This window comes from Ochotona curzoniae, unplaced genomic scaffold (assembly GCF_017591425.1).
Source record: "Ochotona curzoniae isolate NIBS_2020 unplaced genomic scaffold, NIBS_Ocur_1.0 scaffold_4506, whole genome shotgun sequence".
Classification (NCBI taxonomy): domain Eukaryota; kingdom Metazoa; phylum Chordata; class Mammalia; order Lagomorpha; family Ochotonidae; genus Ochotona; species Ochotona curzoniae.
The window spans coordinates 29,956,178-29,976,260 of NW_024467119.1; the positions used below are offsets into that span (position 1 = coordinate 29,956,178).

The window sequence follows — 20,083 nt, forward strand, 5'->3', positions numbered from 1 at the left end:
GGGTTTTAGATCATAGGCAGGAGGCTAGTGAAAGACCTAATAAAGATATATTGTATAAGATTATATAGTAGAGTTGAAAGTCTGTGGGGAAAGATGGTGCTCAATGTTGTACATCTTTTATGGAGTTGAAAATACTACACTTGTGTGTGAATACCCATCTTAAGAAGGCCTTTTCTGGTTTAGGTTAATACAGAAGCTGAACCAACAGACCATATTACAAGTTTCCTGTGGCAACTGGCATTGCTTGGCTCTTGCAGCTGGTATGTATGTAGCTAACATTAAATATATACTGGTATTAATTTTGAAAGTACTTGTCTTTGCACTTTTGAAAACCTTTGTGCTGGAGTCCAGCTCCAGCTGAGTTCGGAACTCGCGAAGGGTGCGTGGATGAGGCGCAAAGAAAGAGAGACGGACCACTAGGAACTCTTGATCATCATAATGGCCGACACACAAAAGCTGTCCACTTTATTTATACAAAATCAGTCAAACTCTGGCTCAGACTTTTTATGTCATGGTCAAGTGGGTGTTTCTAAAGATAACTCTGCCATTTGTTTCACCTAAGGCTAAGATGTTAACCACCTGGTGCCTGGCACCTGGCACTTAAATCTACACTTAGTTGTCCTCTGTCACCTGGAGAGTAGCCCAGAACCTCCTGAGGTCATCCCTGGACCTCTTGAGGTCTTGGCTCTCTGATCAGAACAAGTTTAGCTTGTTCAGTGGATCCAAGATTGGAGTTTGGCTGGTTTAATGTTGAACTTACTTGCATTTTGGTTATTTTCTTTGCATAAATGTGACTACATTTCAAAGGATACTTAAAGCTCAAATCATCTTTATATTGTCACGTATTGTTGTGTGTGTGTGTGTGTGTGTGGGAGGGTTGGTTTTGGCAGTTCTGTTGCATGCAGTCTCTCTGTTCCCGTGCTCTTGTGTGGGAGAAGTGTGTGTGTGTCTGTCTCTCTCTGGAGCAGCTAACAAATGACTCTATTAATGGCTTATTTTGACAAGTGGAACTTGCATTGTTTTGGTAATGCCAGTTGTCCTGTTGTCATTTCAGATGGCCAGTTTTTCACATGGGGAAAGAATAGCCATGGACAGCTGGGCTTAGGAAAGGAGTTCCCCTCCCAGACCAGCCCGCAGAGGGTGAGGTCCTTGGAGGGCATCCCGCTGGCTCAAGTGGCTGCAGGAGGGGCTCACAGCTTTGCCCTGTCTCTCTCAGGAGCCGTTTTTGGCTGGGGGATGAATAATGCAGGGCAGCTGGGGCTCAGTGATGAAAAAGGTAGGTAAGCTTCTCCTATGTACCTCTTTAATTCAAAAGCACATTTAGTTGTTTAACACGTGCTTCTTGAGATCTGCATGCTGGGCTCCTGTTTATGTACTCAGTGGGGAGCAGATAAAACAGAGCATCCTTGAAGATGAAGAGAGTGGAGATTCTTGAAGTAAGTGGAAACAAACAGCAAACCAGTAAATGAAATAACATGTCAAAGTTTGAGAGTGAGCTTACCATTTTACAGAATGGCCTCACTTGATAAGAGAAGTTTGAGCAGAGTCAAGTTACAGTCAAGTAACTTCCTACAGCAACATGGCTGTCTGCATAGAGAATGTTCTACTCAAAGGGAACAGGCTGTGCAAAACCTATGATGTTGTGTGGGGGCAAGAGGAGGAGCATCAGAGTGAGTGCCCAGTGGCTTTTGTAGGGCAGGGCAAAGATTCTGGCTGCATCTCTCAGCATGGGGAGAAGACCCCCTGAGGGTTTTGAAGACTGGAGTAATCCAATTTGATTTCAGTTATGGTGGGCCAAGGTGGGTAGACGGTGGGTAGACTGATGTAGGAGGAAGTAGGAGTAATTGGATTTGGTATGTAAGTGGCAGTGACATTGTGGCATTTGTCTTGTTCCAGATCGAGAGTCTCCATGCCATGTGAAACTCTTACGCACGCAGAAAGTGGTCTATATTAGTTGTGGAGAAGAACACACGGCAGTGCTCACAAAGGTGAGGGCACTTGCTCTGGTTCTGGACAGTTAATTATGGTGCTGTGTTTTTTAACTTAAGTGCCCCCTCTTGTGGTGGGGTGTGAGTGAGATCACGCCACATATGTCTAAGGTTTATTAAGGAGTCTTTATTAGCCAAGTTTGGTGATAACAGGGCCCACTAGAAATAGCAAAGCACAAGTCCATATGGCAATCCAGTCCATTGAAACCCCAAGAGGAACAAATGGTCATTACCCTCAAGTCCATAGGCTAAAGGCCTATGTCCTAGCTTCCCCAACAGTATAAGTCATCCTAAGAGACATGCCACGAATAACCTGGACACACTTACAAAGCTGCAGACATTACCTTTTCCTTGCTTTTCTGTACACATTCACACATTCTACTACTGCTAGGCCTCACCTCTCCCGGAACTCCCCATAGAACACAAATTAGAAATACAAAGCATCTTAGCATTGCAATCCTCATTGTCCCACTGAAACAGTAAACAGAGGGTGAGAAAAACAGACACACAGGGGCCATGCTCAGGGGATACATGTCCTCAGAGGTACTGGGGAGGCAAGAGTCAGAGTGACAGAGCCATGGAAGCACACGACCAAGAGTGAGCCCCTGATCATGAGCCTTTATAGGGGCCTGTGAGGGGAGTGGTTACACTACAATGCATTACTGTCCCCTCTCTGGTGATGGGTGAGAGTCACAGGTGAGCTGGAGGAAACACCTAGGTGGTGGGGAGTGAATTCCAAGGTTGTGACCCTAAACTAGCTGCCTACCTCACCACGCTTTGTTGTTAGATTGTTTTCCAAAGTGATAAAAAGAGACTGCCTTTTTTTTTTTTTTCTATGTCTGTGTTTTCCTTTTTGGTAATAGTACAACCTCTCTGAGAAACATTTAAAAGTCTTTGATGTAAATAACTTTAAAATGCAGTGTGTATATATTACAATTATATATTACAATATTTACAATGTATGTGTGCATATGTGTACATAACAATATCCTTTGTTGCTTTGAAACAAGCCATTTAAATACAAGAAAAATAAATAGCAGTTTGTGTTTTCAGATTATCCCTTTGGTTTTTTTTTCTTTTAAATACAGGTGCATTCTAGAGAGAATGAAAATGCATTTTCATATTGAGCAAATACCTTTATAGATTGACTTCAGTTAATGTCCTCGTATTGGGATACAGCTGTAAAGAAATCTTACCAGGGAGTTCATGGAACACTTAATTTTTTCTGTGTGAATAATATGCAAAATCCTCTCATTTTTCCCCAGCTTCCAGTCTCTAGTTTTTGTTTTGCTTCCTCACACAAAACTGTTTTTTTTTGAAATTCAGAGATGGCCCATGTAGCCAAGAGCATTGCTCATCTGTGTTTCTTAAAGATGTGATCTTCAATCTCATTTCCCCCCACCCCCTTTAATGAATATAATGAAGATTCAGTTATGACTGAATAACAAGTGCTGTGATGGGAATTTTGTGTGCAGGTTTTAGAGGTGTGTCCTCAGACTGAGATGCAGTGAAGTGCTAAGCTGTTGTTTCTTGTCAGAGTGGAGGTGTGTTTACCTTTGGCGCTGGTTCCTGTGGGCAGCTTGGACATGACTCCATGAATGATGAGGTTAATCCAAGAAGAGTTCTAGAACTTATGGGCAGTGAAGTAACTCAGATTGCTTGTGGCAGGTGAGTGTTCCTCTGAGCCTCTGGACATCTGCTAAGCCCCAGAAATGGATCTTGTCTAAACACAGGGAATGGACCTAACCACTGTAGAAAGTGCGTGTATACCTACAATGAAATGTGGAGGAAATCAGATCCTTAATAGGGTGTGGAGCAAGGATGGGTTTTAGGCGAGCACAGCAACATGAAGATACTGTCCTCTTTTGGGATAAGGAGTAGGAAGATGTGGACAAGAGATAAAGAAAGGAAAGGGTAGAAGTTCCTTGGTCTTCCTGGAAAATGTGTCTGTGTTTACCCCACTGCCGAAGACCAGCTCCAGCTGACTTGAAAGCTTGCAAAGGATGCGTGGATTGGTGAGAAGACAAGGAGCAGATGTGGACCACTATGGAATGATGCTCATAATGGACAACCCAAAAAGTTGCCTTGTTTATACAGAAATCTTCACAAGCTTTTGCACAACATCCAGTTGTTTCATTTTACTTTATTATTAAAGAATGATTATAAAAACAATCCTAAAACATTATTATTATTTTGCTTCAGAGAAAATATTTTCAGCAAGCTATTACTCATTCAAACCTGCAGTGATCTGCTTGGCAGCACATGCGGTTACATAGTGACAGTTGGTTTACTTATACCCAAGATCAATTTTCACTAAACCTAAACTAATATTATTTAAAATATCAAGACTACCGAATTAAAAGGAAAGCTCATAGATGAAAGTGATTTGTAAAGGCATATATCATAGATTCTTTATTAAATCTTATAATCAGTCATATACTAATTACCATCAACTTCACCAAGTACTGATTCAATTTTTTTTAAAGATTTATTTATTTTTATTGGAAAGGCAGATACACAGAGAGGAGGAGAGAAAGAGAGGAAGATCTTGTGTCCGATGGTTCATTCCCCAAGCAGCTGCAATGGCCAGAGCTGAGCCAGTCTGAAGCCAGGACCCTCTTCCAGGTCCCCCACATGGGTGCAGGGTACCAAATCTTTGGGCACTCCTCCACTGCTTTTCCAGGCCACAAGGACCAGAGCTGGATGGGAAGCAGGGCCACCAGGATCAGAACAGTGCTCATATGGGATCACATTGCATTCAAGGCGAGAACCTTAACCACTACGCTATCATGCCAGGCCCTCAATTGGTTTTTGTTCCTTTGTTGAAGGGCAGTAAAAAGAATCAGGGCAACTCAGCCTTTCTATGAACAGAGGGCCTTTACAAGACATTTCTTTTTATCTTTTTAAATTGTTTTCTTTCCCTAAATATAAGTGCCAACATAAGATAGAAGTTTTAAACCATTTTTCTTGTGAGGGCTCACAATATTTGTCTCCCTTTAGAAGATGCCCCATATACTTTCTCCTTCACGTGCTGGGAAGCCACAATGTGTCATTTCATATAATGCAGCAATTTGAGGCTACCTGGTAAATAGACAGATTGCCATCTGTTTCCAAGATATTACCAAGCCATTTCTTAAGGAGAACATTACTTATATTAGGGCAAATTGCAGGATAAAAGGTGGGCATGGAACAGGATGTTTGGGGACAGTGTGGGCTCAATTGTGCTGTATGCTTTTAGCTCTGTGTCATTGCCTTAAGTTGCTAATGACCCTTTTACCATAACATGATTGATCAGTTCGAGATGTTATACCAGTTACAGGAATCATTTCACATTTGTAGAAAAATAACATCCTCAGGAAAATTCTATAAAATATCACTGAAGTGATCGGGTGTCCATACAATGGGGTGAGACAGCAATGAGGTGATTAGAGTCATTCTGCCGGGCCTTGCCACACAGCCAGAAACTCCTCATAGTTTTGCTAACCAAGGACCTGTGCTCATCACACTCTCACTCCATCTGTTCCAACTGCATGGCTTCCGGCACCCTACTTGTTCCCTCTTCTGCTAGAGATCAAGAACAGCATATCGTTTAGCTGTTTCCATGAGTTGCTCTCTTGCCCATGAACTTGAGGGTCACTGAAGGATGGGGTCACAGAAAACCAGCCACACACACCTGTCACCTGCTAACCGCTGGGGTGCTCCTTGGTACCCCCATGCTGTCCTCTGGGAATTGTTGAGCGTGGTCCCTGTCAGAAAAGACTAGGCTGTGAGTTAACAACCTACTTCCTTGCAGGCAGCACACTCTCGCCTTTGTGCCTTCTTCTGGACTCATCTATGCATTTGGTTGTGGATCTCGAGGTCAGCTGGGAACTGGACACACTTGTAACGTTAAATGCCCATCTCCCGTGAAGGGTTACTGGGCTGCCCACAGTGGCCAACTGTCAGCCCGAGCAGGTAGGAGTGATTTTCAATGGAATTAAAGAGTAATTTAGACCATCAAAAGTTTTTGTACCCTGGGGGTCTGTTACTTTGGAAGGAGTGGATGTGAGATTATTTTGTGGACATCAATTGGCAGATATTTAGGTACTTATTATACATGGAGCCCTGAAACTGAGAGCTTAGAGAATAAATAAAGCTGAAAATGTGATTATATCCCTCAAGGATCTTGGTGATGATGTATGTAATTTATTATTGTTACTAATAATTATAGTTAATGTTGTGTGTTTAACCACATTCCATTATTTTGTTAAGCACTCAGAACAACTTGGAATCTAATGATTGTTATTCCCATGTTAGAGAGGAGGAATTAGGTGATTAGAGAACTTGCCCAGCATCACATAGGCTTTGAAGATGGGATTTGAACCCACACCTGCCACATACTAAAACCTGTGAACTAAGAATAATGTTGGTCTTTTGCTTATAACATTTCTTTTTATACCACCTTTTCCCAACCTCCTAAAAATTATGTAGCGGATTATCTAATTCATTAAGACAGTCACTTCAGCTCTTGAAATAGCATATCCAGAGGTTGAAATCAACTGGTGAATCTTTAAAAAGAAGTATCATTTAATAATAAATTTTGATTTTGAAGTTTATAAAATGACACATTTATGGCTTCATCAAGACTTTTCTGTTTTGTTTTGCTTTTTAAACGGTAGTAAAATTCCCTACTGGATTATGAGAAATTTAAGGACAAAGATTGAGTTTTTCTCAACGTAGCATGGAGCGCAGAACCTGGCGTAATCTTGTTACTCAGCAAATATTCATGGAAAGGATTTATGAATAAGCATTTGAAAATGTAGTGGAGCTTAAAATATAAAGCAAGATTTTGTTTGTGTGATGTTCCTAAAAATAATGGTGTTGTCTTTGTCATTTGTTAATTTCCTTTTCCCTCAGGCATTATATTCATATTTGAAAATACTGTAGTTATTTCTAAAATAGCAATGTTTTGTAGGTTAATTGGACAGCACAGAGTTTTGAAGTTGAATTGTACAGCCTCACTTATATTATAAATTGGTTCTTGGTTATTTGCCAAAATGACTTTAACCCTAAATGGGTCTGTTTTATGTTAGTGACACATACTGTCAGTTTTGGAACCTTCATGGTAAGGTAAGGTCGGAGCCATGAGGGAAGTCTGCAGGAGTACTCCTGCCAGGGGAAGTCTGAGCTGTTATCTTGGATGGTTTGGAGTTAGCCGGGCAGAGGGGGCATGGTGAGGGAGCACTGTTTGGATTCTGGGCCAGGAGATGCTATTTATGGAGGATACAATATGCATTGCAGGGTGGGGACAGGAAATGTCGCGAGGCCTCAGAAAAAACAGCAGGGTGGCATTGGAGTGGCAACATGGACCTGGTGTGATGAGAGAGGTATAGCAGGGAGCAGGAAGTGAGGTCCTTACATAGCCAACGTCATCTGGAAGGGGTTGGAGGCCACCACGCTCATGTGTAGCTGTCAGGCACATGTTTCCATTTATAGCAGAGACAATTTTAGATTGCAGATCAGTGGCATGAGAGTGGAAATAAAAAAGAAAAGAGGACAGGATTAGCTGGTGGGTGGGGAGGGGTGGGCCAGAGTTAGATTGGAGGATCCTATCTTATGTATTTTATTATTGAAGTAGAAATAATCTTAGCGAGCCAAGAGAGATTTTACTCCTGTGCCATAATTAATGTGGTTAGGAAGCCACTCAAGCATGTTCCGCAGTGTAGAAAAAGATTGAAAAGAAATTTCAGTTGTTGGAAAGAAATTTGATGTTGGAATCTTCTTTTGACAGATCGCTTTAAATATCATATTGTTAAGCAGATCTTCTCTGGAGGAGACCAGACTTTTGTTCTTTGCTCCAAGTATGAGGTAAAATGTTTTTGGACTGCTGTCTGTTGGGGGAAATGTTGATGACCCGGTACTTATTACAGAAAATATTTACACGTGTGCCACAATACCCCGCTTCCAGCAGTTTTGCCATATGGAAATGAATAGACCTTGAGGAACTACCTTTATTTTGCTGCCTTGATGTGTCAATATTTTCCCCAGTATTATAACCATAGATTTTTAATGTATAACTCAAAATTATTAAATCCATATGTGTTGCAAAAGAAATCTAAGGAGGTCAGGAGACTTTGTTTTCTTTGGTTTATTTGACTTTCCTTTTTCTTCCTTTTCCTGTAAGCAGCAGCAAACGCTAGGTGTTTGGAGCTCAGTTTCTTTGTTAGATGTTGAGTGTCTTGGTGGTTGTTTCGGTTCCCTGGGTTAGGTTGCTGTATGGGACACCTTCATCCCCTGTCACAGTGTATGGTGGAGACCTGGTTCTGTGGTTTCTCATCCAGCTTTTTGCTATTGCGTACCCTGGGAGGCAGTAGATAATGGCTCAAATACTTGGATCCCAATCACCCAGGTAGGAGACCCAGATTGATTTCCAGGCGCTTGGCCTGGCCCTGGCTGTTACCGCATTTGGAGAATGAACTAGTGGATAGAAGATCTTTTTGTCTATCTTTCAAGATGGAATTAAAATGAATTTTCAAAAAAAATTAAGTGTATGATGCATGGGAAAGATGTCACACTGTTAATAAATTTTAAAATAGTTTGTAACCTGCTTTAGACTCCACCTTGAGAGACCAGTTTCCCTGTTCTGGTCTCCGATATCACCATGATGATAAAGCCGAGAAGCACCTTCTAGGGTCCTGCTGGACTTCAGCTGGAAGGCTGGCAGCTGGAACAAGGCATCCACATGTTCCACTTCTCTTTTAAAAATTAATTAATTAATTTTTAATTAATTACATTGCATTATGTGACACAGTTTCATAGGCTCTGGGATTCCCCCCACCCCTTCTGTTCCACTTTTCCATGCTCTGTCTGCAAAGAACCTTTCAGATTTGTTTACAGCATCCCCCACCTTCACTAGTTTTCCATCCTGTGCTTTTCCCACTCTTCCCTTCCCTGGAACTTCCTAGGACTGCCTGTGTGTGGCACCCTGCTCCTTCAATCCCCCTGCTGGGACGGCAAATGGAATGTTAGTGATCCAGGGGAACCTAACTTTGCTGGGGAGAAAATGAGCAGCTGTGGAAACACTGGGCCCTTTTCCAGTCCTGGCTGCCCTCTTTGGTCTGCTACACTGCCATCTGTCAACACAGAGCACTCGGAGATGGTGTCGTTCTCTGGTTTCTGCTAGAAAAGGTACTGAGGTGCCTGCCACTCCTTTCTTGACAGATGCAGCTGGCCATGGGCTGTTTGCCAGGTCAGGGCATGAAGAAGGCAGTGGAGTACTACGTTCTGGGGTGATTTGGAACCACATTGCTAGACCTTTTTAGGCCTAGCTTCAGAGCTTCCCGGACAGATTCTGAGGCAGGCTGAGCTCATTCTTGGTTTCTTCAAGATGCCAATAAAGCAAAATAGGAAAATCCCTTCTGCTCTGAAGGATGATGGCTTTGTGTGTGCAGGTAGTAGAGTGCTAAATATTTGTTCCCTTCAGAAATGGACTTCAGTAATATTATACAACCTGGATTTTTCTACAAATTCCACATAGAATGTGGTTTTATTGCTTTTATAACCATCCTGATACACAGAGTTTGCATGTTAAAGCCATGGTAGTGAGCTTGGTTGCAGCTGAAAACAGCAGGTGCAGAAGGGATTGGGGTGGCATTGCCTATACTGGAGAGACAGGGCAGGTTGAGTGTGAACAACTGGAAAAAGTTAGTTGCTGAAAATGGAAGCTACCAGAGGAAAAGGAAACCAAAATCAAATACTCCTTAATAAGGTATCATTCCCTATGAAAAACTGAAACTGATACATGTGCTTACTTACCCTTCTAACAACAGGTGTTTGTTGAGGTCCAGAGACTGATGATGAAGTGGCGTGCTCACCCAGGGACTGGGTCACCAACAGGAGCCAAGAACAGGCTGTGTTTTTGTTAAGCTCTGACTCACTTATTAACATGAGGCTGCAACCAAGTTCATTACCACTATTTCTGCAAAATGTGTGATTGGTAGACATATAATGAGAAATGAGGAAACCATTCAGAGTCTATATTTTATTTTAAGTTTGTGTTAGAATTTTTGTTATGTAGCTGCTCTTTGAATGGGAAGAAAAAAGCAAGTCTGGGAGAGCTTTTAGGATTCTGCATTCCAGGCAACTGGAGGTGTGACCATCTCCCTTCTGATTGGTGGGAAGCAATGTGGTGCACACCTCCTAGCATGGGAAACACGGAAAGGGAGTTTGGAGGGGACTTAGAGGAGAAAAAAAATTCCATGCCATGTAACTTTTCTTTCTTACCATTATGTTTAATTTTCTAGAATTCTTCTCCTGCTGTTGACTTCCGGACTGTGAACCAAGCGCATTATACCAGTTTAATAAACGATGAAACCTTAGCAATTTGGAGACAGAAGCTGTCAGAACACAACAATGCAAATACTATCAAGTATGTGGTTGCTAGTTTTCACTTTATTTTTTTCTTCCAAGTTCTGCTGGAACTTTCTAGCTTAGTGAATTTCTCCTACTTACACATTGGCATTGTGAACAGAAATGGAATTTTACATTCCAGGGAATTAATCTCTTTCTGCTTTTCTCTCTCTCTTTCACACACGTAGTTATTCAGGGTCTGTTCTCCTTAACCCCAGATAATATAATGGTGGTTCCTCAATTTTCACATGGAGTGTATTTCTCCACCTGCCTTGCTCAGTATAACATTGGAATTTTCTTCTAAGTGTATTCAGGAAGGTCAGGTACTGTGTAAAGTCTTAGAAATGCTGGTGAATAAACATCTGATAAGGCCTTTCTGCTATAGGAATTCAGAGTTACCATTGTATAAACCCATGCATGTCTTCACACGCTTATCTCAAAGCTTCTGGAATCCCAGTCAATTGTTATCTTAACTGAGTAATTTCTGGCATTTCCCTAGTGAAAATGGTTTTTCTAATATTTCCCCATTCACAATGATTCAAAGTCATGTAAGGGAAAAGCGTAATAAAAAGCAACGAATGGGGGGAATCCCCAGTGCCTATAAAGCTGTATCACATAATACAATGTTAATAACAATAAAAAAAAACCAACGAAGACTTTTACCAAACTTGTGCTTACAGGATAAATTTTTCTCCATTTTAAAACGTTTCTCTTGGCCTTCTTAGCATCTCTGGTCTACTTGCTGAGAATTGAATCAGATTCTGCTCACTCGGTTATGGTCATTCCCTGAAATGTGCGTGACAGGACTTGGTAATGGAACAGATGCCCAGGCCTCTAGATTTTGGGACCCTCCAGGGAGTATCATTTTGAGTGAGAAAGTCCTAGGGCAGTTCCATGGCTCTCCTCAGAGTCCCTAGAAATGGCTTGGCGTGGTGGCGTAGTGGCTTAGTGGCTTAAGTCCTTGCCTTGCACACATCGGGATCCCATATGGATACCAGTTCTAATCCTGGTGATCCAGCTTCCCATTTAGTTCCCTGCTTGTGGCTTGGGAAAGCAGTTGAGGATGGCTCAAAGCCTTGGGACCGTACACCTCTGTGGGAGTCCTGGAAGACTCCTGGTTCCTGGCTTTGGATCAGTGCAGCTCCAGTCCTATGGCCACTTGGGGAGTAAATCATTGGATGGAAGATCTTCTCTGTCTCTCCTCCTCTCTATATATCTGCCTTTCCAATAAAAAAAATCTTAAATTCCCTGAAACCTTTGTACGGCTGTGCTAAGGAGTGTAGGGGAGAGGGGCAGAGGGCCAGACTGGTCACAGACTGGTCGTTGTCCAGGGCACTGGTAATAGGGTGCTTGCCTTCTCTCTGTTTTCTCATTTACAAAATGGAAGGATGCTAGCAGGATCTTCATACATCTTTTCTGACCCCAATTTTTATAATTAACAGAAGTTCCTGAAGTTTCCTTCCTAACCGTGCATTTGTTCCTTGGTTTTATACTAAATAAGAGGGCCCAAGGCTCCAGACATGCCATCTCACTATGGGTTCTCAGAAACCAGCTATTTTCCTGGAGCCCATGTAACCTTGGGTAAAAGGAATAAGTACTCATTTCACCAAGTTTTAGTGTTCTTCAAAGGTGAGCAACAAAATAGAAGTAGTTGATCAGTTACTAGTTTCCCAGGATAATTTCTATGTTTAGGAAATAGCAGTTCAGCAGCCCTTTTTTGGTTTTATTTTGTGTTTATGTCTGGGTGAGCCAGGGGATGTTTGAGTGGTTGTTGGTAGAAGACTATTCCTCATGGTTTCCAGGGGCAAGTGTTTCATGCAAGAAGTGTTGACCGTCTTAAAAATATACATACAGGAAACTTTGGTTCTTGTCAGGTGTAACACACTGTCTTCTTAATACTTGTGTATATTTTTCAAGACTTCATCTGCACAAGAAAGAGCTCTAGATGGGAAACTCATTCTAACAGGATGAATGGATTGAATGATGTTGTTTACCTATTACTTGTGATTATTAAAGGCTGCCTTTCCTCTTTTTCTTTGAGCAGTGGTGTTGTTCAGATATTATCTTCTGCAGCCTGTTGGAATGGAAGTTTTCTGGAAAAAAAGTAAGTGATTTAGAGTCTTTAGAAACTCAGCTGTGATGCAATTACCCAGCAAAGGCTGGGAGCAACTCTTGCTCTTGATAGTGGTGGGCCCTCATTCAGTGACACTTTGTACAAAGATTAGAATGCCCAATAATGATGCGTGAGGATGTCAGCAAGGGCAGTGCTGATTCATGTGCACTTGGCAATGCAGCAGATTGCCAGAGAGACTGTGTGTGTATTCTTTAGTGCCCATTTTTAAAGCACTTTTTGTTCCACTGTCTTAATTCTTTAATCTCCTTAATTTCTTCAGCTTGGTTGGCATAGGTTTTCAAAAGAAATGAGCTTGGGGAGTAGTTCCAAGAAGGCTTTCAGGAGCTCCTTGGAATCAATTCCAACTCACAAATTAAATTAAACAAGCTTACCTGCCAAATTGTCAATAGAATGTCTCTTCACTCTGTGTTATCCTTTCTACAAGTGGGCAGCTCAAGAATAGGGTGGAGTGTAAGGGTGCTTTCCTGGGCTTGCATCTTCGCTAATCCCAAGTCCTGGTCATCTCTCAGTTCTTTTCTGTGAGCAGGCTGTTGAGAAGTCACAATGAGTTGGCCTTCAGTTCTGTTTATAAATCCTGTCTGTGCTACTCAACTCTTGCATTACTTATGGTTCTACAAAGAAGGGGATATGGAAGATAGGTCAGGACAGGACAGGATAGGATAACATAGATAAAAGGAGGGACAGGAGAATGATGGCTGGGTGGATGAAAGTTGGAGATTGGTGGTAAATGGAGGATTTGATATGGAAACTGACTCACACTATGGGGTGAGGGGCTTCATGAATGGCATGTGCAAGATGCTGAATTAGGGAAGCTAGAAGTGTGACTTAGTCCAAATTCCAGAACCTTAGTTCTGAGGAAGCTGACAGAGTAGCCCTCAGTCTGAGGCTGAATCTGAGGGGCCAGTGGTGTAAGTGCCGGAGTCCAAATACTTCAAAACCTGGAGTTGTAATGTGCAAGGCTGGAAGAGTGTGTCTCCAGCTCTGGAAGAGAGAGGTAATCTCAGCCCTTAGCTGATTGGGTAGATCTTCCTTCTAGTTATTCAAGGGTCTTCTGGAAATACCCTCACAGACATACACAGACATAATGCTTGAGGTCTGTAGGTATTTCAAGTTGATGACTAAAATAAACCATTGCACATCAAAAAAAAAAAAAAGTTTCCTGAACCAGGTTTCAAGAGATTGCTTCGGGAGCTCTCTTTAGCATTGGTTAAAGATTGTAAGGTCACTTGTATAGTTAGAGCAGCTGGACCAAATGACTTAGTTCATTTAGTAATTAACCTTTTTTCTAGGAATAAATATTCCAGATTTTGCAGATGTTGGTCTTCTCTAATAATAGTTCTTGCCCAAGGTGGTTTGCTGTTCAGGGGATGTTTGGCAGTGTGTAGTGTTATTTCTGGTTGTTGCAATGGGTTAAGAGTATACTACTGGCTTCCTGAGGGTGGAGGCCAGGCAGGTTGCAGAAAGTCCTTGAGGGGACGTTTGGCGATGTGTAATGGCATTTCTGGTTGTTTCAACCAGAGGGTAGAGACCTACTCTTGAGGGTGGAGGCCAGGCCAATGTAGACGTTTTCCAGGCCCATCTGCCTGGTGGAGAACTGTTTGGTTATAAAAGTCAGTAGTCCCAAGGCTAAGGAGCTCTGTTTTAGAAAGGTGGTTTTTGTGAAGGCAGGGTATAGCTTTTGACCAACCATGTTGGTTTGCTCATCTTTGGTAGCTTTGAGTCTCTAGATTTAATGATAGATTCCTTTTAAACTGACATCTGTGCTAGTTTGGGAAACCTACTTTCCCAGTTAATATAGAAAGTGTCACTGAGCTTAGCACAGTAGCCTAGTGGCTAAAGCCCTCACCTTGCATGCACCAGGATCCCTTATGGGCATGTATTCATGTCCTGACTGCTCCACTTCTCATCCAGCTCCATGCTTGTGACCTGAAAAATAGTTAAGGACAGCCCAAAGCCTTGGGAGACCTGGAAGAAGTTCCTAGCTGTTGCCTTCGAAATGGCTCAGCTCCAGCCTTTTTGGCTACTTGAGGAGTGAACCAGTGGATGAAAGGTCTTCTTTCTGTCTCTGCCTCTCCCTGTTATTCTGACTTTCCAATATAGATAGATAGATAGATATTTTTAAAGTCAAAGGAAATCAATCAATATGAATTCCAAATATACGAATACATACATTATTTTAACAACATACAAAATATCTCTAAGCATGTGAAAGTTTTTATATAGGAGATGAGAAATAATGTCCATGTTTGGGCACATTTAGTTTTATTTTAGAACACCAGTCTGGCAGAGTTCACACTACTTCTCTGGTTTCTACCATTTGAATTCCAACATGTACAATTTCTCTTTTTGATGTTAGAAACCCAGTGGGTGTTCTCATGCAGTGTAGCATTACAGTTAGAGAATGTTGACTATTAGTAAGCCTGGTACTCATAAATGGAAGCCTGTTTTGTAAATAGGTGATAACCTCTTTTGTCAGCTAATAGATGGATATGTTTAAGAAAAATAAGAATTTTGAAAAAGATTTTCTCAAAGTCTAAAAAATGAAGATTTTATTTAAAATTGAAGTGATTTCGTTGCCAGAAAGTTAAGAACAGTTTCTGTGACGTTACTTTTTGGTTGAATGTGATTGCTTCTCACGTGTTAAGTGAGAGACATTAACTTGCATTTTGGTGTAAAGTTGATTTTTTTTTTTTAATTCTTTATTCATTAGGCTTCACCTAGAGTAATGGAACTTGCCATTTATTGATGAGTGGGCCAGATTAGGCTGGGGATGCTTTTGGCTCCTAGCCACCACACATGCATCTCATTCAGAACACCACATGTGGAGAGAAAGGCGAAGACCACAAGTCAGTCAGGGAAATAGTACTCGACACGTATACCTCAAGATAGTCTCAACCTGAAAGGGTCTTTTCATTCGAAGGAAAAAAGATGTACTAGTTTAAACCTGTGAGTTTAATATTGTTGGGCTTCTCCCAGAGTGTAGGTAGTCAGATACAATTTAAATCTCATCAGGATGAGCAAACGATTTTGTTAGCTATCTGCTTGACATTCCAGTCAGAGGATTTGCTTTGCTTTTCTATTATTACATTCTTTTACATGTTTTGTGTATTTAGAATTGATGAACATTTTAAAACAAGTCCCAAAGTCCCTGGGATTGACCTGAACTCAACCAGGGTGTTATTTGAGAAGTTAATGAACTCTCAGCACTCCATGATCCTTGAACAGGTATGTTCCTTACATGTATACAGCGCATTCATCACTTTGGGAATTTGAGCCCGTCTTTTACTTTCTTTTTACAATTTCTCTTTTATCTTTTGCTTTCTTTTGGCTTAAGTCTTGTCAAGGAAATACTCTGAGTTTACAAAGACCTTGGCTTTTCTTTTCACTGATGTGTCCTGAGAAGCTAAACAGCGCCTGGCTGCTGTAGTTTCTCAGTGCACCTTGATGTGAATCCACAAAACAGTTCATGCATTTAGATGTGAGTAAAGTAGATCTCAGGTGTGTCTGAATTTCTCATTACTCTGTTCTCTCCTGCAGATCTTGAATAGCTTTGAAAGTTGTCTGATTCCACAGTTGTCCAGTTCGCCTCCAGATGTTGAAGCAATGCGAATCTATTTAATACTGCCTGAGTTTCCTCTGCTCCAGGACTCTAAGTATTATATAACCTTGACTATCCCCTTGGCAATGGCTATTCTCCGGCTGGACACCAACCCCAGCAAAGTTTTAGGTGAATTTCTAAAGCTCAATACCAGTGGTTTTGTGCTTTTTAATTTTGTTGGTGTGACTGCTGGCTTCCAGTGGATTGAAATCCAAAAATTCACATGTTCTCATTTAATATCCCTAATATTTGAACCTTTCTTTCTTTGCTGTTGATTTCTAGCATACCCCATTTGCATTGTGAGAAAACGGAGCCTTTGTTTAGGTGGTTTGAAATGATTCATGTTAGATTCATCTTGATTTTGAAATAAGCACAAACTTAGATTATTTTAAACCACTTATTTTTTTTCTCCCCAGTTTTGTTATGGAAATAGTGCCTCAGAAGTTAGTGTCCGTCTGTTTGTCTCTTAAACCTCATTTACGGGGTGGGAGTGAAATGAAGTTTACGTGATACAGAAGTGTCCACAAAGAAAAAAAAAAGTAGAGGAAGAAAATGACCTAGTGGGGACTTACCAAATGTTTGTTTTGTTTTTCTTTTTTAGGACAGTTGAGTGAACACTGATTTTTGCAGGCTCCGGACACTTTGCTGAGATAAGAACCTTCCGTTCCTCAGTGAATTGGAGAGTGTCTCTCATGGGAGTAGCGCCTGAGATGTTTTTGTTAATCACAAAGTCTGTCATTTGGCTTTTAATTTTTTCCCCCCTGGTAAATTTTTTAGGTGTTTGTTAGCAGCTCAGTAGCTTCTGCGTTCCGGATGGACTCAGATGTTGCTTGAGTGTGGTCCCCCGAGCACAGGGACCCGTGTGGCTGGTGGTGGGATACTGACTTTGTCTCATTGTCGCCACCTTTGCGAAAGAGAGAGGCCAGCAGTAGTCGTGAAAGCGGTAGTCACCTTGTCAGTATTGCATTTTTTTTTTATAACGGCAAATGTCTCTTGGGACATTTTTTCAGGTGTTCTAGCAGAGGTGAGATAGAGGGCAGTCTCTGAGAAGTATTGCTAAGTTTGGGGGCTTTAAATTTTAGTTTTTGCAGGTGAGATAACACAAGGCATCAGAGTTGTTTGGTGTTACACTTAAGTTATTTTTAGCTCATCTTCATTTTCAAAATGTAAGTGACTATCCCAAAGAAGGGAAAACACAAGATGTATGCAACACAGGTGTCAGTGTTTTTTTTTTTTTGTTTTGTTTAATCTAGTCCCTGCTGCATATTGCTACCTTTTAAGATTTTTGCCAAAATATTTTACAAGCAATAACAGACATTATAGCATTTCACTTTGTAAATATTTCAGCTTGACTGGCTTTGTTTCTGACAAAGGCAGAGCCGGTAGTGTAGGCGTCTTGTCTGATTAAGCAAAGCCTTAGCGCAAAACAAGACAGTTTTCCAAATAACTATGCCTTTGAATTGGAAGGAATGATATTCCCAGGATGCTACTCTGCATCTGTGGGCTGCAGGATTTAAGTGGTGTCTGGGAAAGGACCAGGAAGTAGGAATGCTGTTTGGGCTGATACCGTGACAGTACCCCGACCCATCTGTGCATCTCTCTAGTAAGTGCGTGTGGTTAAGCATCCAGGTTAGCCTCTGGCATGAGTCTTTGAGAAAGCTCAGCAAAGGCTTTACAGAGAAAGCTGCAGGGATTCTCGTAAGTTCCTGCTCTTTCCAAAAATGTTTGAATGGATTCTTTTTAAAGTCAGTTTTGGGAAGCTGCGTTGTAGACCCACGTTTATCCTCTAACCAGAGCAGAGTTTTAGTTGATAGGCAGAAGACATACAGATTTGCTCAAGAGTACACTTTGAAATATGTCTTGTCTGTCTTTCTTAAGATAACTGGTGGTCTCAAGTGTGCCCAAAATACTTCACGAAGCTGGTTAACCTCTATAAAGGTGCAGTCCTGTATCTGCTCAGGGGAAGAAAGACGTTCTTAATTCCGGTACTGTTTAACAATTACGTTACTGCAGCTCTCAAGCTGCTGGAGAAGTTATATAAGGTGAGCCTATTAGGAACCATTGGAAAGTGAGTAGGCGGGGTGAAGTGTTTGTGGGGATATTGTCCAGGAAAGTCACTTTTTTTTTTCCTGGGCTTTACCTGTCCTTACTTTGTCTTTCATCAGGTGAATCTTAAAGTGAAACATGTGGAATATGATACCTTTTACATTCCTGAGATTTCCAGCCTTGTGGACATTCAGGAAGACTACCTCATGTGGTTCTTGCATCAAGCAGGGATGGTAAGAATTCATGAAAAGCATGTCTTCAAGCTTTAGTCTTTGCAGAGAACAAGCAGGGACAGAAGCACAGCTGCACTGTCTGACGTGGATGGCCGACCTGTACTTCGTCCAGCTGGCTCTGGCCGTCCTAAGACTTTAAAGTGCTTTAGATAATCATAAATTTCATGTGGAGTTAGCAGTGTGTAGTTGCCCAGATTGTTACAAGTTTTATTCGTTGCCAGCATTTGAAAAAGTAAGGTATCCTAAAGTAATCAAATTTACAGAAACACAGTAGAATGGTGGTAGCCAGGGCCTGGAAGGAAAGAAGTGGTAAATGAGGAGTTGTTAACCAACTGCATTTATAGTTTCAGTTTTGCAAGACAAGTAAGTTCTGGAGCTCCATGGTATAGTCATGTGGTTGTAGTTAATAAAGTTCTGGACTACCTACTTAAGGATGGCAAAGGTGGTAGACTCTCTGCTTCAGATCACTGTGTTAGCATTTCATCCATACAACCAGTGTCTGAGGAGCTGTTTAAGAAGGAAGGTGGTTTATTGTGGATTATGTTTTGGGGGTTCACATTACACACTCTTGCGGCCCCGTTGGGTGGATGTCTGATAAGGGTGATCAATGGGACATGGTGCAGCACGGGCAGAGGAACCATTGGGTGGTGAGCCAGGAGACAGACACAAGCGGCACACACATCTCTCTGGCTTCTCCCCGCGAAGCCAGCAACCTGGTCTGATCTGATCACATGCTCAAAGACCCACATGCAGACAACATGATTGGATTAACTTTCTGCCTTTCGTGTGTTCATCATTAACATTGAGCCTTTGTATATTACTTCAGGATTCCCCCAAAGGCTGGCAGCCATAATCTAAGTAGTCAAGAAAACCTGAGAACACCTGTCTCCAGCTTTTCTTGACACTCGGATGTTCTGGCAGTACAACCTGTCTTTCCAGATAGTTCCAACTGTCTGGGCTCTAGCCTGGCTCTTTAGACTAAGCTTAGACTGTACGTGCTACAGTCCCCACTGCGGCTTGGTTTGCGACTGTCACTGAGGGCAAGGGTCATTTCGTAGTCATCATCTTCTGCCTGCCGGCCCATGTCAGTCATTGTGTCAGTTGCCTGGATCCTGTGGGGTGACTGCTAACGTAAGATGATATGTGGGGAAGTGTCATATACCCCTGACCCAGTTCTTACTCTATGTAGTTTGTGTCATTGAAGCAGCTGTGGCAGCTGCTGTGAGGCACGCTGACTCGGCATACATGCAGGGCTCTTTAGGAACCTCTGCCTGTGGCATTAGTGTAAATTTGTCTCATGTCAGAAAGCGGAATGATAGTTGGTTACTGTGTTGAGTGAAGCCATGTGCAGCACGTACATTTGAGAGGAGACCTTGCCAGATTGGCAGATTTGTCACCGACATTAAGGGTGACATTTTCCTTCTCTGGGTTTTGGAAGTCAACGATGGTCTCTAAAAGCAAGGCCTTGAAATGACAGAGTTGTTTTGTCAAACAGTTTATGATCAGTGCTAGACACACTGGCATATTTTTCTCTGGATATTTTGACATTTTCCGTTTGTTGTATTTTTTGGTAAGACTTTATGGATTACCCTGGGGAGAAAGACTTTTCAATAAAAAGTAATCTTTCTGAGTGGGTTGACATGAGAAATTGAACTTGGGAGCTAGTTGTAATCACTGCTTCACATTTGAATTTAGA

At 41.7% G+C, this 20,083-nt stretch overlaps 1 protein-coding gene across 4 annotated transcripts in view; it reads left to right on the forward strand.

The window, feature by feature from the left end:
* HERC3 (HECT and RLD domain containing E3 ubiquitin protein ligase 3) overlaps positions 1 to 20,083 on the forward strand; it is a 99,444-nt gene that overhangs the window by 44,093 nt on the left and 35,268 nt on the right. For all 4 annotated transcript variants that reach the window (XM_040967062.1, XM_040967064.1, XM_040967063.1 and 1 more), the window contains 12 exons: positions 184 to 260; positions 1,055 to 1,276; positions 1,897 to 1,988; positions 3,526 to 3,656; positions 5,782 to 5,942; positions 7,759 to 7,835; positions 10,271 to 10,395; positions 12,421 to 12,480; positions 15,624 to 15,735; positions 16,048 to 16,237; positions 17,987 to 18,150; positions 18,274 to 18,387. In XM_040967062.1, coding sequence (XP_040822996.1) covers positions 184 to 260; positions 1,055 to 1,276; positions 1,897 to 1,988; positions 3,526 to 3,656; positions 5,782 to 5,942; positions 7,759 to 7,835; positions 10,271 to 10,395; positions 12,421 to 12,480; positions 15,624 to 15,735; positions 16,048 to 16,237; positions 17,987 to 18,150; positions 18,274 to 18,387 — 1,525 coding nt within the window. The remainder of the gene's footprint in view (positions 1 to 183; positions 261 to 1,054; positions 1,277 to 1,896; positions 1,989 to 3,525; positions 3,657 to 5,781; positions 5,943 to 7,758; positions 7,836 to 10,270; positions 10,396 to 12,420; positions 12,481 to 15,623; positions 15,736 to 16,047; positions 16,238 to 17,986; positions 18,151 to 18,273; positions 18,388 to 20,083) is intronic.